The sequence below is a fragment of the Perna viridis genome, chromosome 11 (genome assembly GCF_037379345.1).
Source record: "Perna viridis isolate PV_CMFRI_1.1 ecotype Kerala chromosome 11, ASM3737934v1, whole genome shotgun sequence".
Classification (NCBI taxonomy): Eukaryota; Metazoa; Mollusca; class Bivalvia; order Mytilida; family Mytilidae; genus Perna; species Perna viridis.
Genome location: NC_142455.1, coordinates 35,555,633 through 35,580,954, shown reverse-complemented (window position 1 = coordinate 35,580,954; position 25,322 = coordinate 35,555,633). Strand labels below are relative to the sequence as shown.

The 25,322-nt window shown below is 33.1% G+C and overlaps 1 protein-coding gene across 1 annotated transcript; it reads right to left on the bottom strand.

Moving 5' to 3' along the window:
* Positions 1-2,401: 2,401 nt before the first annotated feature.
* Positions 2,402-24,736, bottom strand: LOC148603900 (uncharacterized). Its single transcript, XM_088552322.1, has 12 exons — positions 24,434-24,736; positions 23,366-23,511; positions 21,891-22,067; positions 20,682-20,729; positions 19,977-20,043; positions 16,806-16,861; positions 15,972-16,017; positions 15,019-15,268; positions 14,430-14,577; positions 13,474-13,625; positions 8,767-10,390; positions 2,402-8,448 (listed from the first exon to the last, which is right to left on the bottom strand). Exons 1-12 carry the CDS (start codon positions 24,468-24,470, stop codon positions 6,688-6,690), a joined length of 4,512 nt encoding a protein of 1,503 aa, XP_088408448.1. The 5' UTR covers positions 24,471-24,736; the 3' UTR covers positions 2,402-6,687.
* Positions 24,737-25,322: the final 586 nt, after the last annotated feature.

The window sequence follows — 25,322 nt, the reverse complement described above, 5'->3', positions numbered from 1 at the left end:
AAAAACTGGGAGCATGGACCAGGTGCACCGGGTAAGCGTCCTCTGCTTTTCTAGAAACACCCGCCGAGTTGCTCATAAGTCAAGTCTGGGGTAGACAAACGAGGAAAGGAAAACTATGACCCGTTGAATAAATCATGGTGCTGATGGATACACCATAACGATCCACGAGTTCATGATGACCACCATAAACTTCTGTAGTGACGACTTCAATCTTGTAGCAACATAACCCTGTTCCAGAAGCCTATTTGTTAGAGTTCTAGTGCGATACAAAAAGTCTGCGTAGTTTCGGCAAGCTCTGGCATAACGTATGAGTTGTGATATGAACACTCCATACGCAGGAGCCGAAGGGATGTTGCCACAGATGAAAGGAAAGTTGACAATTCTGAATGAAGTCATCACGTTTGTCGTAAAGTTTGGTCAATAGTTTTCCTTTACCATCGATTTCTAAGTGTAGGTCAAGATATGAGGCTGACTTCACAGTGTCTGTAGTATCTTTTATCTCAAGTTCTTTTGGGTAGATGCGATGTATCAAATCCCCGAAATTAGGATTGTTTAAAGATAACACGTCATCTGTATAGCGGAAACTGAGATTGAAGGATCTAGCCAAACAATATTCTTTCTTTCTGATCAGATCAGCTATAAAGTCAGCCTCATAAGAGTGAAGAAATAGGTCAGCTAGTAAAGGAGCACAATTTGTTCCCATTGGAATGCCGACCGTTTGTTGAAAAACACGTCCACCACACTGGACAAATATGTTGTCGATTAAAAATTCCAGCATTTTGTAAACATCTTCCTCTGTATATTTGGAAGATGATTTGGAATTATTTCTTACAAAGTATGAGGAATCTCTACCAAGAACTATATATTTGTATCTAGGTGTACCATCTTTTTTGGAAAAACAACGATGTATAATGTTTTTAAGTCGGGATTTTAACTGAGTATGGGGAATAGAAGTATACAGTGTTGAAAAATCATAGGTTTTAATTCTATTATATTCAGATAATAGTCAACAGGGACAACAGGGAAATGCCCATTTCTGGACATTTTTTGCGCCAAATTCCTAAATGGTTAAAGTTTTATGCCCAAAAAAATAATCCTTGCCTTCCTTTGGAGGCATGTCAAACCATTCAATCATACTGTAGGTATTGTACGAAATCCATATTGTCAATAAATGCCAAATGACAATAACTGCACCATACCATTATACAACCACCATTTTTTTTTGTCATATAAAAATCACAAGAGACATATACTGAAATAGTTTATTGATATTTTTTTTCAAACAAAATTTGTTAATCAATTTTTTCAATATAAACTTCATGATAAAAAAAAAATTCACAGAGGAAATGAGAAACTCGTTACGCATTGTGAGACATAAAAATTGAAGCAGATTTAACAGAAGTATCTTATTCACATATGAATTCATTACATTTAAAAGAAATTATCATGTGAATTCAGAAATTACTACATCAATTTTTCTTATTTTTAATATTCATGGACTAAAGCTTACTTAAAATTTTTCAAAAAAAAATGTTGAAAATCTTCTGTAGGGTTAAAAATCGAATTTAAAACTAAAATAAATCTAGGTACACAGGGAGAATTACACAATGTTGTTCTAACAGTAGAAACCTGTTAACACATATGTATATAGATCATTTACTCAAAAATGTCTTCCATATGGTTATGTATTTCACATAATTTTGTAAAAAAGTAATGAACTATGTTTTGATATTTTATACACACAAAAACTTGCACTTCAACACTGGTCCCATGTTGCCATAGTAACAATGTTAAATTATCAAGAAAATGACTTCACAGTACACAATTACACATAATAAACAATGAAGTGCATGGTTACATAAGAATAACAGACAACAGCATAGGTCAGGTATACCCCCACTCTTACAGACACCACCCAAAACCTCTATATGCCCCATCTATATTAAGCCACACATCAAATTTTAAATCAATTCATCCATTTAGACCCGAGATTTTTGTGACTAAATTTTCTCATTCCATACACATGGCCGAGTCCCAGGAAACACAAAGTTGAAATGAATAGCCCTAAAATCAGTTACAACATAAGCCCTATTCTTAAAAAGCCATACACCAAATATGAAATAAATCCATCCATTGGTAGCCATCGGTAATTGCTCTGAAATTCAGATGGACAGACAAGGTGATTCCAATACTGGTATACAACCTATGCATTGAGTGGGTGTATAAAAATCCAATGCACTACATACATGTAGATATTTGTAGCTGTAATAATGATTTCAAATGTCAATATATGTACAAAAGATTGGGATTCAGATCCAGGTATGTAGAAAGGGGGTTTAAGGCTGTCAATTGCTTATTTTTGCACATAATTAAGATAATTTTCGAACCAAAAAAAAAGGGGGTTTCTAACCTCAAGAAATCTTTCAATAAATCTAATGCTAATTATAACTTAGCATTATCTGAGCACTGAAATGACCGAAGTGAGATTCTTCTACAGCTGCCAATACCATAAAGAGAGACAATAACTGAAGAAAATTCACTGGATATAAAGAGTAGTTCTACACATACTAAGAACCTTTTAAGAGACAAAGAAACTTTCTTAAGGGATATTTTTCCTGAAAATATTGTGAAAAATTAACGTCTATTTTTTTTTTTTTTTAAGTTGCATGCCTTATCCACATAGTTAATATCAAGCAAGTAACATACATGTATGTTGCCTTTCTCTTCCATTCTTTTGTTTTGGAAGAGGCAACTGAGAATTATATCTAAGGAGGTAGACCTAAGGTAAGGGACATAACTCTTGAAATCAGTGATATGTTTGCATCATATTTAATTTCACCAGAGACTTTCAAGCTTTCATCTGAAACAGAATGAAATCAGTCCAAGTTACTCTGACACTTATATGAGATTGTTGTAAAATAGTTAATTAAAACATTCCAATGATTTGTAAGAATTGTGTCCCTTACCCTAGGTCTACCTCCCTAACTGAAACAATGACTTAAAACTAGATAACTCATTTCATAGGAGTCAGTGATCTAGTTCACTAAGACACAGGGTGATTCAACTGACATAAATTCAAAGAATACATGAGGTATACTTTTATACTTTTAACAGCTAAGTAAAATACATGTACAAAGAGCGAAAGAAAGAGATAGAGAGAGAGAGAGAGAGAGAGATGGGGGGAAAAACATGGTTCCATATTTAACAATGGAAAAGTAACAAATAACTAGTTTCAAATAGAATTATCATATACTTCAATGTAAATTTCATGATATAAAAATTTGCTGAACATATGCAAATCACATTTTGTGTTAGGCCAAAAATATAATGCATGTTTCCTGCTACCCTAACACCCCTAGTCTTTTGTGCTTACCCTAAACATTTTATGGCCATTTTGGCACAAGCACTGTTAAAATCTAGATTGTTTCCCCATTAACTCGATGTAAGATGTTTTGGAAAAATAAAATAATTTCCCTACCCATCAACCCAATTTTTTTCTTATGGTAGCAGAATCCAAGACTTATTATTATTATTTTTTTAAAGCATCATAAAATACCATAGATGATGTTTATCTGCCGAAAAAATCAAAATATTCAGTTTTTATATTTTGCCAAAAGCATAACAAATGAAGATGGTATTGTATTGGTTAAGGAAAAATAACTCCAAACTTAGTTTTCATTCAAAACATTATTTCATAAATGAAAGTCAAAGAAATAAAAATTAAAAACTGAAGAAACAATAAATTCACTTAAAATTTTTGTTTACAATCTTATTAAAAGAATACCAGTGTCATTTAAAACAAAAAGACAAGGTACATTTATAGGCATTTTAAACCAGGAAGTTGTGATGTCAGATCTGTTCTGTAAATTCTTTACCTTAGCTAAGGCCAAACAAAAAATATGTATGGTTCCAGTTCCATGACCAACCCTACACCTTAGACATTACACTTTTTGCCAAATTGAAAAAAAAAATTGACCCTAGTCACTTCGGGAAATCCAAAATTGTTTTCTTAACTTCTCCAGACTGTGGCTGTGCAGTTGCTTGCAGCTGTGGCCACGAGATAACTGAGAGCAGTAAATTTAATGCCTGTTGATGTTTCAGTTTGTGATGGTGTTATCATTGAACTCTTGGGCAATTATCTTGCAGGTTCAAGCCAACATTGCAAGTTGTCAAAAAAAATTACCAAAAAAAAAATAAAAAATCATTTTATGACCTACTAACCCTGTTTTATTCAAAGACTTGATTGGAACCACACATATTTTTTTATTTGGCCTTATGAACTTAAATGATGCTATACAACAAGGGCAAAGGCAAAATATTTGATTTGTTACCAATACAGCTACATGTACAGGTAATATTAATATACTTTATCACTTCAGTTATAACACAATTAATTTGTGAAATTAGAAAATTGCACAATCATCACATACACAAGAAATATATCTCCATATGAATATCACTTAAATTGAGAAAAACATATCATTATATAAACAGCAGTGTTTTATCAAATGCTTCCAGTGAAATAAATTTTGATAATTCACACTCTGAAATAAATTTCATAATGTCACTCTCAGACTTTCTTCCGTCAAAACGTCACAACTTTGAAATCAATCCGCCGTTCACAAAATTTGAAATCAATCCGCTGTGCACAAAATTTGAAATTTATGTTGAAAATAGCAACAAATAATCAAGGAAATCTATATAATAAATAGGATAATCAATTGGTTATCATGAATAACCAAAATATGATCATTCATGCCAAGAACGCATTAAGATTTAACTCGTGTGGCACTCGTGATCATATTTTGATTATCACTCCTTCCAATTAATTATCCAATTAATATTCACATTCATTTTATCCGAAGTTCATATGAATTTCATATTCATGCAAACTTTTTTTGTCTGAGTGAAGTGTAAAAATTTTGGCAGTTTCATGGTGTTGAATAGTTTTGCACTAGAAAAAAAATTCGGAACAAAGTTGTCAAAAATTAAACATAAACTTAACATAAAAAACAACATTTGATGACGTACGTTGTATATTTTCATGACGTACGTTGTATATTTTCACAGATATTTCTGGATTAAGAATAATGCAATCATTTCCACAATTACTGCATAATTATGTAATGAAGACCAATAAACGTTCACTAAGGATGACCTATATTAACTCTTCTGATATCAAATAAATAAACTAGCTAATATCAGTAAGAAAACAAAACCCATTGTAGGAGTACATACTAAGGTAGCCTACATCATTAAAGGGTTTAACATGTATAATATTTTAAGCTGATATTGTAAGTGATAATTACAAATTTGATAAAAATTCATTACTTCACCGACTTAAAAAAAAATTAAAGTTAACTTTTCCTGAAGTCTTACCTTTTGAGCAAATGTTTTGAATGATTACAAAAACTGGACAAAGGGATGTCATTTACTTTAATAGAAATCCTTGAGTATACAGATATAAACCTCAAGGTAATAGAAGAAAAAAGAAGTGGTCATAACAGTAAAATCCAGATTTGAAGAAAGCAGAAAAAAAAAATGATGTCTGCTCAAATCAGTCAAGTTTATCACTGCAATTCTGACTCTGACAAAAATTTGTGTTTAAATATAAGAATGGCCATAAAACTTCATAACCAAATATTTTCAAGGTCTGAAAAGCGAAAACTGTTTAAAGGTTTCATAATGAATTAAAGTTGTATTTATTGCAAAATCATAATCTATTATTTTCAACATCGCAACAAACGGGGAGTTGACATTTTTTTTCACATTTAAGTTTCATGAATTATAAAACCTTTTTCTCTGTTCTGTTGGAATATTTGACTGCTTGACATTTGGTATCTGTCATAGCAGAAATTCTTGTGATAGTGTCTCTGTTCTTACAGGAGAACAATCTAACAAACATCACAAAGTTGATTCTGACCAATCAAGTTTCATGAAACAATCACATAGCAACCAATCACAATGGCATTTTCTATACCACTTCCTCTTATCATATCATTAATGGTGTGATATCACAATTATCTAGCCACGTAAGAATTAGGGAAAAAAAGACCTGATCACAGAGGACCTACATACAAATTTAAATAGCTATTGATCACCATGACAACTAATCTAAAAGTATAAAAAAATTTACATAAAAATACAAAACAGAAGCTGTGTGAAACCTCCAACAGCAAACTCACCAAAGGTTAAACCTCTGATGGTAAACTCACCAAAGGTTAAACCTCCAATGGCAGGCTCGCCGAAGGTTAAACCTCAAATGGCAAGCTTGCCAATGGCTAAACCTCCAATGGCAAGCTCACCAAAGGTTAAACCTCTGATGGCAAACTCACCAAAGGTTAAACCTCCAACAGCAAACTTGCTAAAGGTTAAACCTCCAATGGCAAACTCACTAAAGGTTAGTAAAATTTTATTTTGCTAGTGATTATCATTGAACACTCACCAAGTGATAAAACCTTGACTAGTATTTTTACCTTTAGGAGTATATTTATCTAGCACATCCACAAACATTTCTTCCAACATGAAAGTTCTTGTTCACTGTTAAATTGGTGAACATAAAATAAGGTGGCTAGTAAAATTTTATTTTAGTGAACTGCAAATGAAAGTCACCAATTCAGCAAAAAGAATAAAAATATTTCACACACTGCAAATACAAATTTGAATAGCCTACTTCATAAAAATCTACTACACACTGGACTTAGAATGTCTTGATTGTGGTTTGCCTTTTGAAGTTTTAGCACTCTTACTGACAGTCACAGTACACTTCATCTTATTTGAATTTTTTGAAGACTTCGACTTCTTTTTAACAACTTCCTCCTCTTCTCTGTCAAGGTTAAATATACCTCGGAATGGTGTAGATGTGTTTACTGCTTTAAGAGGGCTAGATGATATCACTATAACAGAACTATTCAATTTCTGTGGACTCAAATGATTAAATACAATATCTTTGTCAACTCTTTCAATACAATTCTGGTCAAGTCTTATTCTTTTCCTTCTGTGTTTTGGGGTTCTTGGAGATTGTGCCTCTTGGACACTGGCAAGTCTTTTCCTTTTTCTTGGAGAAGGGATCATCTTTGAAGGACTAGAGAAACACTCGTGCATACTTTTAGAATGTGAAGTATTGATTGATACCTGTGATTTAATGTATGATTCACAAGCATCATCCCAAGAGGAGTCAGAACGTTTCCAAGGAGAGCTAAACACCGGTACCAGATCATGAATGTTGAATCCCTGATTACTGTCTTCATTTTCAGTCACAATATCAACATCCATAACCCATTCTTCTCGAGAATTTTCATCAAGATCAATTTCTGTAGTTTCTACATAAGATGCATCACTACCTAAACTACTTCCAGCTAAAATCTCCTCTTGGGTAAATCCTTCAAAACAATCGTCATCCATTTCACTGTCACTTTCTAATAATTTTCCCATGCTCCTGTCACTAAGCAATGACCAACTTTTATTTAATTTTACTTTCTTGCATTTCTTACTTCCAAAGTTAACCGATCGCCAGAATAATTTTCTACCAGGGGACTTTCCCTTTCTTGGAGATTTCCTTTTGCTAGGTTTATCAATGGATTTCTTTGGTGTAGTTTGTTTTAGGCTGGCATTTTGAGTCATTTTCATTTGTTTGAAGGGTTTGGTTGGGCTTAATCGTTGTATTGCATCAGTTTTATTTTTAGCACAGAACTTGGAACTTGGTGAATGGGATAAATTTCTTTTCTGCAAAGTTTGCATTAATGACTTGGGTATTGGACTTGAGCAATGGCTGTTTTGTACACTAGTGACAGTTGAGATTTTTTGTTTTTTATGATTTTTTTTTCTTTTGTTCTCCCTTTCTTGACAGAATTCTTTATTAATAGAAGTGACTGCTACATTAGAAGAAACACTTTTTGTATCTTTTTGATGACAAGATTTAACTTTACTGTATTTGCCTCCCTGAGAATCATCATGACTCAGTTTAGTACCAGTGTCCCTTCTGTTACCACTGTCTTTTCTGAGAGAGTTTTTAGACGCTGTATCTTTTTCATTAACAACTTTAGTATTAGTTTGGCTTTTCACAGGTAATTTCAATTTAACTAACTTTTTACCACTTGAATTTGATGAAGCTGGACAAGGATTTAAACACTTTTCAGTCCAATTTCTTTCCCTCCACATTTTACGCGGATTTGATCGTGGAGTAGAACTGTACCCACTCTGAGGAGTGTCAACAACTTTGTTTCTTTTGGTTGAATTTGGTGTTCTAGTTTTTCTGTTCAGTTTTGGAGATTCTGCGGCAATCAAGCTTACATCACTACTAAGTTCATATTCATCTTTCTTCATCTCAGGTAAGTTATGTAAGTCCTCACTGACACCTCTTTGTGTGCTTTTCTGATTCAACTTTTGTTGCATGGAGTTGTTTCTTTCTGGACTATTGGAATCTGTAAAGTCATATACATCACCTGTCTGTGTGCAAAAAAAAAATCAATAATTTAGTCCATCTGAGAAAATTTACACAAAATACAAAATTTTGCTGAACTTCAAGTTTTACCATAAAATGATACCTAATATCACAGACGTAATTTTAAGAGGTCAACAAAGTGGAACTTGTTTTAAGGTGGGAAAATTTGTCACAAGTCGGACAAATGGCTTATTGTTATTTTTTTCTTTTTTGTTTCTTTGAGACCATTCCTGTAGCACCTGTCTAATAAGCATTGTTAAGAATATTTCTTTTCCCAGATAAGCATAAATACTTTTGTTATATTACATGTACTTTTTACTTACCTTTTTGTTTTTTGGTTTGCTTTTTCTGCCGGTGGCAGAGTTACTTCCTTTTGGACTCAGCTTAACTGCTTCTTCTCGAGATAATTTCATATAAACTGTAGACTCATCACAATACTTTATTGTCAAGTTATTCAGGACCTCCCGACACTTGTTTTTCTTATCAAAATCTATCTTCTGTCCACAATCAGAATGTTTAATGTTATTTGAATCAGTTTCCATACAGTCTAAATCATCTTCGGGTATTTTGTGGTTATGTGATATTGACCTAGATGTGTTATGATTATTATCCTGAATTGAACATTTGGAGCTGTTTGTAGTTAACTTCTGTGACCAACGTTTAACAATTACTTTAGCATCATTTGTTTTCACCAAATTTTCTTCTCCCCAGTCAATTCTATTTGGAGAAAAGTTACGGTCCTTATATTTTGACTTAGACATCTTTGGAACATAGTGATTATCAAAATCATCATTTTCTTCTGTGTTTTTTTCATGGTTCAGTTGTACAGGAATGTCTAGATCTCTCACTTTTTCCATAACTTTATTTCTTGCATTTGAAGATGTGATATTCATATCATCTTTTAATGACGAATTGTTGTCATAACCTATTGTCTGAATGTTTTCTTTACCAGTGTCAACCACATTAGTATTTTTCTTCAAAGCAGTAGATTTTTCATTAACTTGGCCCTGATTTGAGAAGCCAAGTGGTATGTAATCTATGTCCATATGTTCAGGTTGGTTTTTGACTGCTTCTTCTACAATGTTTTCTACTTGACATTTATGATGTTTACTTTTAGAACCTTTACTTTTACTTTTTGTTTGTTTCCTTGGCGACATTAATTGCTTAGATTTTATTAAACTGCCCTGAGCAATTTCAGATTTTATTCTTAAATTGTCAACTTCAGTAGAGTCATTTTTAACACATTCTGAATTTGGAAGTTCTGTATATCCTTTATTGAAGTCTTTTACTTTGTTTCCAACCTTTTTTGGACAGGCATTGTCATTCAGGTTTTCTCCTTGAATTATGTCTTTAGCACAGCATACATCAACATCTATGGAGGCCTGAGGTATATTCTCTTTGTGAATGCTCTCATTAGCTTTTATATTTTTACTCCTTGAAGCTCTTTCCTGATTATGTGTTCCCTGACTGCACTCCTCACAGTTTGCAAAATTTTCAGGTTTTTTATTTCTACAATTTGTCCTATTATTCTGAAAGACAAGATCTGCATCACCTTTAAGATTACTTTGGACAGCAGCAGAGTTCATATTCAATTCTAAGAGCCTGACTTGGACTTGACTGTTGACTTGAAGTTTTTCATCCTGATCTGTAATTAAAACTGCACCAGACCCTGAGTCACAATCAATTCTAGATAAACCACCTACTTTTTTAGTTTTTGAAGAGAAATTTACACTTTTAGCTGAAGGACTTTTTGTTCTTGACATTGCATTGTTTGCTGGACCATCATTTGACCTATTTTCATTTGTATTTTCCTTAGGACTTTTCACAAATGATTTTTGTTTATTACTTTCATTTTGGTGACGTTTCGTTTTTGCCAGTAGTTTTGCTGCTGCAGTTTTACGAGGTGTCCACTGTTTGTTTTCTGGTATGGCAACATCAACATCATCACTGAAAACAGAAAAAAAACAAGATACAGAAATTTATATCATTATTAAATAATACAATTATCAGGAAAGATTTACAAACAGGAGGCCCAAGGGAGTTTAAATAATTCAACTAGGTTCCTGAACTGTACACTAACTGTTTAAACAAGTAAGCATGCACAAAGCAGCCTTCACCAAGCCACCTGAGTAACACCATGACTGGAGTTTTGTTGAGTTTTCTCAGATCAACAACCATATGCATATATCAAGATTGGTCAGTCATCTTATTCTAAAAGGTGAAACAAAAGGACACAGATGATGCCCCTACACATGAAAAATAGGAAAACAACCGAAAAACAAAACAATTTAATATTACAAAAAAGGAAAGGGAGCTTCCCATAGTAGATAGTATGACACAGAAGGTAATGCAGCTTCCCACAGTAGATAATATGACAGAAAAGGAAAGGGAGCTTCCCACAGTAGATAATACGACACAGAAGGAAAGGGAGCTTTCCACAGTAGATAATACGACACAGAAGGAAAGGGAGCGTCCCACAGTAGATCAAGGGAGCTTCCCATAGTAGATAAGGGAGCGTCCCATAGTAGACAAAGGGAGCTTCCCATAGTTGACACACCTTTCCATAGTAGATAAAGGGAATTTCCCATAGTAGATAAAGGGGGCTTCCCATAGTAGACAAAGGGAGCTTCCCATAGTAGACACACCTTTCCAGAGTAGAAAAAGGGAGCTTCCCATAGTCGACAAAGGGAGCTTCCCATAGTAGATAAAGGGAGCTTTCCATAATAGAAAAAGGGAGCTTCCCATAGTAGACACACCTTTCATAGTAGATAAAGGGAGCTTCCCATAGTAGATAAAGGGAGCTTTCCATAGTAGATAAAGGGAGCTTCCCATAGTAGACACACCTTTCCAAGCTTTGTCAGTTGGGGTCTCACTAACCACTTCTAACGTTTCCATTACTTTCCATGTTAAAAAAGTAATTTTCAAAGTTTCACTGTGAATTCCCAGGACAAATGACATCTTAAAGTTGCATACCGTTGCAAAGCTTGGAAAATAAGGCTTCCAAAATCATTATGCTAATGGTACAATGATTGTAGAAATTCTTCACAAAATTTACTTGCATAAAGAATACTGAAAATCCGCATTTTTACCTGTTCTGCTAACTGACAGCATGGAGGCAAATTACTCACACATGTAAACAATATTCATACATAAATAATTCAACTAGATTCCTGAACTGTACACTAACTGTTTAAACAAGTAAGCATGCACAAAGCAGCCTTCACCAAGCCACCTGAGTAACACCATGACTGGAGTTTTGTTAGTTTTCTCAGATCAACAACCTTATGCATGTATCAAGATTGGTCAGTCATCTTATTCTAAAAGGTGAAACAAAAGGACACAGATGATGCCCCTACACATGAAAAATAGGAAAACAACCGAAAAACAAAACAATTTAATATTACAAAAAAGGAAAGGGAGCTTCCCATAGTAGATAGTATGACACAGAAGGTAAGGCAGCTTCCCACAGTAGATAATATGACAGAAAAGGAAAGGGAGCTTCCCACAGTAGATAATACGACACAGAAGGAAAGGGAGCTTCCCACAGTAGATAATACGACACAGAAGGAAAGGGAGCGTCCCACAGTAGATCAAGGGAGCTTCCCATAGTAGATAAGGGAGCATCCCATAGTAGACAAAGGGAACTTCCCATAGTTGACACACCTTTCCATAGTTAGATAAAGGGAATTTCCCATAGTACATAAAGGGGGCTTCCCATAGTAGACAAAGGGAGCTTCCCATAGTAGACACACCTTTCCAGAGTAGAAAAAGGGAGCTTCCCATAGTAGACACACCTTTCCAGAGTAGAAAAAGGGAGCTTCCCGTAGTCGACAAAGGGAGCTTCCCATAGTAAATAAAGGGAGCTTTCCATAATAGAAAAAGGGAGCTTCCCATAGTAGACACACCTTTCATAGTAGATAAAGGGAGCTTCCCATAGTAGATAAAGGGAGCTTCCCATAGTAGATAAAGGGAGCTTTCCATAGTAGATAAAGGGAGCTTCCCATAGTAGACACACCTTTCCAAGCTTTGTCAGTTGGGGTCTCACTAACCACTTCTAACGTTTCCATTACTTTCCATGTTAAAAAAGTAATTTTCAAAGTTTCACTGTGAATTCCCAGGACAAATGACATCTTAAAGTTGCATACCGTTGCAAAGCTTGGAAAATAAGGCTTCCAAAATCATTATGCTAATGGTACAATGATTGTAGAAATTCTTCACAAAATTTACTAGCATAAATAATAATGAAAATCCGCATTTTTACCTGTTCTGCTAACTGACAGCATGGAGGCAAATTACTCACACATGTAAACAATATTCATACACTTTTGTAGTTAATTACATATATGAATTTAAAGTACACATTCTCAGCTTTTTTTTGACTACTTTTAATCATAATACACACAAATAATGCACTTACAATGCATATGTCTAGGTTCAGTGTGTTTTTGGTACTACGTAGTGGGGTGGCCATTTGATCCGGAAGTGGTTAGTGAGACCTGGTGAAAGTATTTTGTTATTGTGCAAAAACTGGAAAACACCACCCTTTCCTCTTTCATCTACCCTGGATTGACCTTTTATGAGCAAGTTGGTGGTTGTTTCTAGAAAAGCAGGGGACGATTACCCTCCCTAGCTCCCAGTTTTTAGTGGAGTCCAAGTTGCTCATTTGCTTTTGTTACTTTGTATGTATTATTTTAGTTACTTTAAGTTTGTTGTGTATGTCTGTTTTCCATGTCTGGTCTTTGTCCCTGGATTATATTCTTTTGATTACCGCTATAACCTTGGTTCCCTTGATTATTTTTTCTTTATGAATAAATTTTAACACCGAAATTTTAACACCGTAAAAACAAAAAAAATTGAAGTTAACAAAAACATTAAAGGGAGCTTCCCACTATGAATATATGCACTTTCTCTAAGTTTAAGCGTTTTTAAGTTATAATACAGAAAAAAAATTGGGACGGATGGACAAGGATTAAACAATATATTCCAGACTTTTAGTTGCAGGGCCTAAAAACTAAGATCAGTAATTATACCATGAAGTTTTTCCTTTCCTCAAATGTTGATTGAGAGTCCTCTGGAGAAACTTTGCAGTATTACAGTTAGTACCAGTCTTTATCAGCACATCAAGGCATTCATAGTTCCTCTTGTTCTTAACAAAATTTCTGTGTTGTTCATCTCTAATGTGCTGGAAAATAAAAAAAAATTTCATTGGATTAAGGATGTTCACTATGTTAAGCCTTTTTTGTCAGATTCTCAGATCCCTCTGGTTTTATCTATTTCATAGCTTTGATATTTTTTGCCCAGTGACTCCCACTTTTCTTTCCACCTTTAAAATGTTAGTTGGCAAGTTTTTATGAAACCCTTGTTACTTTTTTTGGGTGGTTTTTTAGCAGATAAAACCTACTAAAACAAAATCTTATGAAAAAAGCGAAATCCCTTTCAAATTTTCAAATGCTTATATCTTAAAAACAAGCACACTGACCCAAAATTTTTTTCTACAAATATTGTTCTAGCACAAAAGATCTTGAAACGATTTCACATTGAAATCCTTGTTATTCTTAAAGAGAGTAACCAACATCCTTAATAATAAATATTCTGAGGCTTCATTCTTATATTGCCCTTTGTAGAATTTCTCCGTTGTGGATTTTGCTTCCTATTTTTGGTTTTCAGTATTTCTTGTTAGATTTAATTCATCATTTGTATTAGGTACTAATACATAGAGCATACTGAAGTTTTCTGGGTGAGAGGTGCTGGCATGAACAAAAGGGAGATAATATATAAAAAAAAATTCACAATTTCAAGAAAAAGTGCTTATATTTCGAGCTATATGTATTTTAATCTTGTACAAACTTCATTCTTTGACTCTTTTCCTAAATCTTTAAACACACCAGAGTAATACATTTAACTATTAAATGACAGAAAATACGATGGTATGATGGATGTTTAAAAACTACAAATTTTCATGGATTTGTGGGTCAGATTAACTAACCATATCAATATTCTCATATTTAACCATACAACATTCACAGTATCCACGTTTCTTCTCCATCAACTTTTTCCGCTCTGCACGTCTCCTTATTTCCCCTGCCGTCATAATCCTTACTGGACCAATAATACTGTCAGACTTCTTACACTTTCTGAAAATGATTTAATGGGTAGACTTCTAAGAAGCATATACAATGTAGCATGTGTTTCTAAAATAAGTGCCCACACATATAATCAGACCAAGATTGATAGAAATCAATATTAAATATTTCTACTGTTGCCGGGGTTGACAACAGGCAAAGTAAAATGCTTTAAAACTTTGACCCTCGAATTTGGGAGGGTTTGCCCTTGAAATTCTTATTTTTCAATGCATTTTAGTGAAATAATAAATAATAAATTTACCAATGTGATATGGAAAATACTGTCATTTTTTCTTGATTCTGATCATGCAAATAATTAATTTAAACTTTCAAGATGGTGTGTTTTTTTTCATACCATGTATCACCCATTGCTTGATTTTGACAGAGACAATTAATTGTCCACACCAGGAAAGTTGAAACGTTTAAAGACTATAAAAACTGCCAGTAATTTACCCTTTAGCTGGGGTGTGACTATCACCATGCTCCTCTCCATCTGAATTGGTCTCAGCTTTAGCAATCCCAATCTTATCCTGTCTATCGCCCATTGATTCCTCATCTTTGCCAACTCTAGTTCCATCAAATGGACAAGTTCCCTTTGGTGTGTCAATGTTTATGTGCGGCCATGTCTCAATGTGTTGATATACTGCCCTGTATTGTAGACTACCATCTTCAAACTTCACAAAAGGTCCTTTCAATTTCTTCACTAATAAGTAATAATACAATTTATTTCATCAAGGAAAAACAACTTTTTTCTATACATGTATATGGAGACATAAAATATTGAAAATTGCTGAGCTGTCAAACTTATTTTTTGATGTTCTGTACATTTACACAATAAATTTTGAAGCTAACCGTAATTCATCTTAACTTCTGTCTCAGAGTTTGATAGTGAAATTCTTTAAGTCTGATTCACAAATGTACTTATGTAAATATTATTGACTAAATTATGACAGAAATGAGACATTTTACAGCTAGTTGAAATAGACCAGTTCCAATTTCAATACAAATAGGTAGGCTAGTGAGTAATTTAAATTCTTTCAGTTTTGAACAACTGTCAATTATGATGACCTTAACCTTTAAATTAGCAATCCTTCATCATAATTGACAGCTATTCAAACTTAAAAGACAGTGTCAAAAATCACACAGATGTTATGTGGTAGTTAAGTAGGACACATTGGTATAATGTAAGGTAGATTTCTACCTAAAGAACTGTTTAAATTACTCACTAGCCTACCTAAATTAGTATTGAAATTGGAACTGGTCTATTTCAACTACCTGTAATAAACTGTGTTCTGCATCTTTTACAAAAAAACTACCATTTTCATGTAACACAAGTAATAAATGTGCTCCCTCAATGGAAGACGAGGAAAGTCTTTACTGATATTATATATTTATCATAAAAATACCTTGAAGAGACCTCTTGTTGGTTGAAGATGTTTCCTTTTTCTCATGCTGAAAAATTAAACGTACATATGTCATAAGTTTTTTTAGTTTGTAATTATTAAATCATTAATTGAATCATTTCAAGACTGAAGTCAACAGACCATTTAAATCAATAAACAAAATGTGTTTGCCATTTATTTTTATAAATAATCATTTTTTTCATGACTCGGAAGTTTTTGGCTGTTTGCCTATGTGATGAAAGAGTCCGAGAAATACAATGTTTTGTTTACATATTAGAACATCCATGTGTGGTCGAAACTGAATTTGTTCACTCGCTCTGATATTTTGTAAAAAACAAAGAGTATGTGATAAAATAACACAATTTCCAATATTTATCTTAAAATAACTACATCAAAAAGTTTGTTTCATTTGATTTACATCTGAGCATATAAAAGACTGACACAAACTTCTGCCGAAGTTTGATAAATGTCCGGCATGGGCTGTCAAAATGTTCGGACACTTGCTCTAGAGCCATCAAGTTATTACTAAACTCCTATTTGCCACATGGCAGGTGAAGGAGTAGTGACTAGATATCTTTAATTCTCTGGTATGGTTTGGCCAAGGATCAAACCCACATCCTCCAACTCGAGCATGTAACCACTAGATAACCATGATGTGAAAGAGGTAGTTGTTTAATGCAGAACCTTTCAGATTTTGCCTCTTTCACCAGTTACTTGAAAAGATCTCTTCAGATCCCCATTTGCAGTATAATACAGTCAGATGGCATTCTATTTATATAGATAAATTATTCAGGTATAAATGTTCCATTATATATTCATTATTTCACTGCATTATACCTTTTGATCTGGTTGTGGTAACTTCATAATTTCTTTCTGTATCCATTTCTGAGCAGCTATAACACAACAGAAACATTGATGAAATATTGTATATTTTTGTTGCAGTAAAATATTGAGAATTAGAAGGCAATGTGACTTCTTTTAATGTTACTTATAAACCCTTTTCATCTCTATAGTCTCTTTGGAATATCACAAATACAATATGTAAAAATTTCTTTAAAAAAAAAAGAAAAGATTCACAAGTCCAATGGTCATGTTCAACTAAAGTAAAAGGTAAACCTACTAAAGTCTAACTTTGGAAGACAATTTAGTCACTAGTATTAATTGTATTGGACACCAATACTGATGTTCCCCAAACATTCCCATTGTCACAAGAGTTCCCTTAACATTCCCATTGTCACAGGAGTTCCCCAAACATTCCCATTGTCACAAGAGTTCCCTTAACATTCCCATTGTCACAGGAGTTCGCCAAACATTCCTACTGTCACAGGAGTTCCCCAAACATTCCCATTGTCACGAGTTCCCTTAACATTCCCATTGTCACAGGAGTTCGCCAAACATTCCTACTGTCACAGGAGTTCCCTTAACATTCCCATTGTCACAGGAGTTTCCCAAACATTTCCATTGTCACAGGAGTTCCCCCAAACATTCCCATTGTCACAGGAGTTCCCTTAACGTTCCCATTGTCACAGGAGTTCCCCAAACATTCCCATTGTCACAAGAGTTCCCCAAACCCATTTTCTTTGGCTCTCTGTTTTTTTTTTCAATTTTAATTTTTGACCGGCCATATCTGAATTGTAAGTGACCAAACAAAAATCAATATGTACCTGGAATTCTCATTGGCTTATTGAGGTTCAGATGTTCACTGGGTTTATCCTTAAAAAGTATTAAAACCAAAAACTGCCAGATCAGACAAAGTCAACAGTCTTGGTCACACTGTTAGTTACTGGATTATTATGAAGGCATCATTATGATTCAGTATAATACTTGTCTACTGTTCATTTGGAAAACAGTAAATCTATTACCCCACAATACCAACTACTATTTTCAGCGTTGCCTCAGATAAATAGTTGGTAATCAGGGGTAATAAATCAACTGAACTCCCTCATGACCATTCAACAAAATGTATTTTCATGTAGGTATTGTAAAACAAAACCTTGCAATATCGGTCTTTAGATTTATTTATTATAACAAAAGACTGTCAAATATACAGTAAACCAGCTCTTCCCGGCATTGAAATTAGATAAGTGAATTAGGTTGTTGTATTTTTGCTATTTGACATATCCCCCAAAATAATTGAGATGAAATTGAGGATGAACATGCAAATTGAACGCTATAAACGAATTGCTTTAAAGCAATGAAATAAATTAAATACATTTATTTGTTTAATTACAATATAATTGATCAAGCCTACTGTAAAAGTCCTTCCATCAAATGCCATCTCCGATTGTAGCTAAAGCTGCTGACAATGTGGTGAATCCACAAATTTGGCCACAGTCAATTTTGCAGTACGAGTTTTTTTCAATGATTAATTAGTTGCAACTCGAACATGACAATAGTCAAAGCCCCTATTTTTGTAACACAATTGGCCTCTACTTGGAAACAACAAAAGCAATATTTGTTCAAATCAAAATATGCCTTCATTTTTTGAGACATGAAACAATAAATCCAAATTTGAAAAGGATCTGCTTTGTTTCTAGTTACTGTATAGACAATGGTCAAAGTATTCATTTTTGCAACAAAAAATATCATTAACATAGAATAATTAGAAAATAATTTCAATGCAGAAAGATTATAAGTAAACAACAGAAATATGTGATTACCATATATACTCGAGTATAAGTCAATCTGCAAGTTGGATCCTCTTTTCAGTCAAAAATTTCTGGACCCTAGCCTTGACCCACTTATAAGTCAGGCTGATTTATGACAGCAGCATCTCTAACATTCTTTAATTACAATGAGTAAACCTATTTGTTTCCATAACTTCAATAAATGTTGAAATAAATAATTACAAGCCACAGTTGTTTTTATAGTAGTAAGTAATTAAATTCTTGACAAGTCCAGGGCTCAAGCTACTTGAGAAAAACAGGGAGAAGTGACTTCTCTTTCAGAAAGACACTAGGGAAAAGTGGGGATGAACAGGGAGAAGTGAATGTGTGCAGCATCATTTACTAATTTACTAATGATTTTTAAAAGTATACGTGTTATACATGTATGTTACATGCACACAATAAAAACAAGCATTTTCATATATTCCTTTTCTTTTGGGATAAATGTTAGATATGTAAGTAACTAAATATTTGGTACAAAATGAAATCAGCCTTCTGACTGAATGATTGACTGTATTGTATATTCATGAAATTGAATTTCTAATCTATACCTCTACCCCTTACCAAATTTATAACAGCAAAATTAATATATGATTGCACAAAGCAAAGCTTCTTGCATTGCATTGTCCTATTAACTATGTTCTTTTTTATAGCAGCTCTGGAATAGAATATTTCAGGCAGTGACATCCTGTAGGAATTTTCATTTTGTTGTTTTTTTTTCGGATCCCATTTAATCCTTAATGATTTCTTGTTCAAAATATCCAGACTCTTGATATAAGTTGACTAAGAGTATCAATTTACATGTAAAAAAAATTATTACTGACAAATAAAGAATGAAAGTTAAAACTTTATTGACATGTACTGTAGGCTGTAGCTGTCGGTACGAACTTGTCTTAAGCTTAAGAAATGTTCCGTTGAAACGGAGAATTAACTGTTCTGATATGAAACATGAAGATCAAATTATCAATTGAGATTAATTTAACTTTAAAAGAACTTGTGGCGCACGACAAATTTCCACGTTCCGTAATGAAATGTGAATGGTAAAACATGAATTATCCTAACATTGTCAAGGAAGTCAGGAAGTTGATGTCACTCGAGTCTGAATTTATTCCCACCATATGACACATCTATATAAAGCGTTCTCAAAATATGAAGTGGATCATGTGATAAGTAGCTGCAGGGAACATTGAAAAGATGAAAGAAGTGTGGGCTGATGAATGGAAACCACGATTACTATAAACTGCCAGTTTTCAATGCGGATGGGGGAGGGGGGAATATTACTAACCCTCATTGTGGGGGTTTGAGGGGTTAATAATGATCAAAGTTAGGGGGTGTTACTAACCATCAAGTCCAACGATCTTCACTCCTAATCTCTGTGCATTATCAACCACTGTGTTATTTTGGTTGCTCTGTAAAAAAGTTACATGATAGATACATGTAGTAATACATAGAACCCATAATGGTATTCACTGTATTTCGTGATGTTAATCATACCAAAGAATATTTTTTGACATAAATCAGTTTCATACAAAAATGACAGTGATTGAACATGTGAAATTGATATTTACTGTAATACCTTATTTACCAAGTATAATTATACACTGCACATGTTATTTTAACAAAAAATACTCAATACTTTTCATTGTAAATATTATGCACAAGGTAAATGACATTATTCAAACTGATGATACATGATTCTTAATGAATTTTTCATATAACGCACCTGACGTAAGGTAATAGCTATTTATCCATCCAACAATTATCTTTTTTGTAATTTTGATGGATGAACTAACAGAAAGCCAAAAAAATATAATGCTTTTGTTTCCTGCTACCATCAAGAAAAAAATGGGGTAGGTAGGTAGGTTAGAGAAATTAATAAACTTCTACATTGAGTTAACAGGGGAAGAATCAAGAATTTTTAAAACAGCACTTGAGCCAAAAAGGGCATAAAATGCTTTGAGTAAGCATAAAAAATAGGGTAGGTATGTTAGCAAAAAACAGACATATTATTTTTTTGCCTAACACTTTTTTAAAGTTTAAGAATTACCTGAGCATTTATCTTTGCTTTGTGATAAATAGCTTTTCCTCTGTAAACCTATGTTAACAAAATAAAATATGGAACTGATTTAATAAATTATCCATGAAATAAAGTTTCCTATTACATCATGTGGTTGCTTGCAAGCAAGTTAACAAATATGCTTTATCTGTCAGATTAAATGAAAACTTTGCATGCACTTGTGTATTATATATCCATTTGCAACATTGTTGATCGCCTCTGTGGTTTGAATTGTGTGAGGCCCTCTGGGAAGATTAACTCTATACTTACTTTACCATCTTGAAATAAAGTACTTTTTTAATAATTTTTTTCAAACTAGTTTCCTTTGTAGTTTGTTGTGTCATATAAGAGCCAGAAAAACATGCAAAAACTTGTCTTTAACAGGGAGAAGTTTCTGTACATAGAATAAGCCAAAAATGACAACAAGTCTAGATTTGGCACTGATATACACCCACAATAAAGAGTTCAAGCATATGATATACACCTCCTTAGTCCTACTTAAATTTTTAAAACAGTTTAAAACTAATAATAAGAACACAAAGATGCTTTCTTCTGTAATGATTAATTTTCATTCAAGTGTTTTTGAATTTTATTTTTTGTACAACAAGTGAAATAATAGCAATAATTTCATAACATGAAATTACACGTTTTGCTGTGGTATGCCAACTCCCTCATTTCACAGGGATGACTTTACAAGGACATCAAACAAAGTGAAAGTTGGTAAAATAAAAAATAAACAGTAAAAAAAAATCGTAACGGTGAAATCCGGATTTCAATTAGCAGAATTCTGCTAAAAACCAGAGAAAAATTATTTCTGATTTCAAATAGGAGTCCCATGAAAGAGGACCCTGATATCAGACAGCTACCAAAATCAGTAACAGCATACATGCCCCATCTAAATAAAGCCACACACCAAATTTGAAATTAATCTATCCATTGGGGTCAATGTTATTGCAGTAATACAGAATGGCAGATGCATGGGGTGATTCATTCAGTGAGGGTGTAATGTCCATCCAAAAATCACTGTCTCGTTTTTAAGGGTAATGTTCTGAAATACTTATAACAAAGTTTTATGATGATCTGACACCACCTCTTATGAAAATTTAATCATAAAAAATCCTAATACACCACCGAACTTGTATGCAAACGTGTAATAATTGTTCACCACCATGATAGCATAGCATTAAACAAGTTCCTTACATTAGGATTGGACTTCTGTACTCCTTCAGTAGCAACAGGTGATGGGCCCATGTTAAATGGACTGGGCGTTGACACCGATGGACTGCCAGCAGATCCATTATCGCTTCCCACTGGCTTTGCTGGTGGATTTGATGTAATCAAATAATTGATATCTTTACTTAGAAATGGTTCTACAACCTAAATCAAGGAACAATGGAATTAAAACAAAGAAAAATAAACAAATACAATTATAATAAGCTGATGCTCATATTTAATGGACCAATATGGTATTGATTTCACTATGATACCCATGTTTAGTCTTGTTTTCTAAAATATGTGTAACTCATTTTGCAGAATTCAAAGTTCCAATAAACTGCTAATACATGTAACATGTTAGATAACAACATAGAATTATTATGTATTTAGAGGAGGATTGGGAGGAGGCACTGATTTTGATTCATGTTTGAATAGTAGCCTCATAGTTAAGACTCAATTAGAGAAACTTGACTCTAGACTTGTTGGGCTATCGGCAACTTAGTATGAATTTTAGTTATTACTTTATAATTAGTAATTATATATATGGAGTAAAGTGTATACACTGCTAATACATGTAACATGTTAAATAAAAACAATGTTTTTTTTTGATCATTTAAATATGACTTAAAAGCAAATTCTTCATGTGTGTGCTTGAAAGTAAAATCAAAGAAAAATTAATTTGAATAATATCATTCAAAACAGGTATTTTAAATAATTGTATAAACTCACTGATTTAATTTTTTCTTTAAAAAATAACATAACAGTCACATTAAGCTAAGGAAACAAAGTTAAGAATTACAGCTAAATTAAAGTACAATGTACCAGGTCACAATATTTAACATCACAGCAAATGAAAATAATAAAAAAAAAAAAAGTCCTGAAATCAAATGGGTCTTTGATACCAACCTGACCTTTAATTTTTCACGTGAAACAACTTATCCAAATTTGAAAAGAATCTGCCATATACTTTTCAAATTATAGCACAGACAAGGTTTGGCAGCCCCTGTTATCTGAACTGATAACAATATTTTTCCTAAGTGAATCAGGTTAATGAAACTTGTATGGTTGATAGAATTTATTTGCAGCTTATGTTTAATATAACAAAATGTGACGTTGAAACATGGATACCATGTTAGAAATATATGTTCTTAACTATTTTAAAGCCATTCTTTAAAAAAATTTAGCCAGCCATTTCCTTAGTTAGATGTGGGTAAATAGGTACTGAGGTAGAAGATTTTTTTTTCTCTTAAAAAGGCAATAAAGACCTTTTTCTTTAACAAGTTATAAATAGGACATTAAAAAAATATATATACATGACTACACTGAGTCTTTTCAGTGCTTTTGTTTATTTGAGAATTTTTCAATTAGAAATGTATGAAATGTCTCATGGTCATCAATTTTCTAAAACTCATTAGGCACATTCTGTAGAAGAAATTTTCCTACAACAGACATGGACTTACTGCTCCAAGTCTTTTAATATCATCTTCAAGTCTTTTCTTCGCTTTCAATACTTTGACGTCCAGAAATATAAGTTTACCACTCAATGGGGTTCTTGCTTTCTTTTTATCAATAAACTCAAGTTTTCGTTTCCCTCTTGGACTTGCCTCTGTAAAAAAAATAAAGAAAACATTTGTTATAATACAAAACATGGTACCATAAGAATTTTAACAGTACAATAAGCTTGGTACAGGGTAGATATACCTAACATGACTAAGAAAGTATCAACAGTTCCATCAGTTGAAGGATTATCCAGACTCAAAGCTTGCAAGTCATACTACACGACATTAAACCACTATCCAACTGCTCCGAATAAAAACCTCATCCACCAATTTACATGTACAAATCATTGGTTAGAATTGAACATGATCATATTTGGGTCTTAACACTGCCAATAGCCAAAAGACACTTAAGAAAAAACAAATGAGTTACTGGCCAGTCATAACCATATTTTCCCTTCACCCCTATAAAATGCATAAAACTTGTTAAAATGCAAATAGCAGACTCAATAACAAACAAATTAAGAATTTATAACAGCTACATGTAAATATAAAATGGACATCTGCAGCCTGCACTGTGATGTGAGGACTTTCTCATCGTTCACTGAGGACCCATGTGTGGCCTTTGGCTAACAGTTTTCATCCAGGTTGTCTCTTGACAAATTCACCATATCTATTCTCATTGTATTTGAAGATTTTGGAACATTGCATTTGCTCAACATTTTTCATACAATGTCACTAAAAGATAGACAAATCCACGTTGCAAGAAAGGCGACAGGAAGTACCTATGCAAGATATATTTAGTTGTGGCCATTCTTTAACATTTCTCATTTTATCATAAACTTGAGTTTCTTCAGGAGCATATCGGGTAGTACCAATCTCAATACAAACAAATGTGATTTCACACATTTTGACAAAAGGAAACTCCTTATGGTCTGTGTCCCTGGATTACATTCTTTTGATTACCGCTATAACCTTGGTTCCCTTGATTACTCTTATAAATTTACTTCACGGGATCCGATTGATTCTTACTCTTTTTGCTTCCATCATGCCGAGCGTTCTTGGTCATATCTCCGGACAAATTCCTTTAATTTGGCAAGCATGTTAACGAGGTAAACAAAGACCCAAGACAGTCATTCATCGTGTGGAAAAACTAAGCAAAAAATATGCTTCCATGTAAATACTCTGATGCATATGAGTCTCCGGTTAGTAGTTTAATGTGTGAAATGGCAATTCGATCATTATTTAAAATTGTGACAGTATTTTTTTGATAAGTTTAGCTTGATTTTCGACTTTGAGGTTGCCGCCAATCGCCAGTCCGCAGTGCAAAGCTTATTACCATTGCCATTGGTCAAAATAATGACCTTGCCCTTACCTTTCGGAATAACTTCATTCGATAAAAGTAAAGACCTGTGATTTTCTTTTAACGAAAACACACAACCATACAACATTTTATAGTACAAGCATGCAATATCCAAAAATGATATACCACAGCAAAGGAACTAAAATTATCAATAGTTAAATTTGATGAAACTTCTAATAAGTTTTTTTCTCTTCATTTAATTTTGTTAGTAGGGAATATAACTAATCTAAAATAAAGTGGTCATCTGAAGAATTTGTCTTTAATATTTTAAAGCTTGAAATTTTTAAAATTTTGATGTTTATAATGTTTAAATTTTTTTTTTAATATGAACAAGTTTATTACATTTAAAGAAAAGTGGATTTCATCTTCAGTTTCAAAAGAATATAGTTTGGTAAGCCAGAAGACCTATATACCACCCCTTTATTATTTCAAGATCGTGGTTACTGATTCTAAATTCTGTTATTAATTTTCGTCTTTTACTTTATAATCTCTTAGTTCTAAATAATTTTCAAAATGAAAATATGTTTTAAGTATGTATAGGTTCTTTGTTTATTGTCA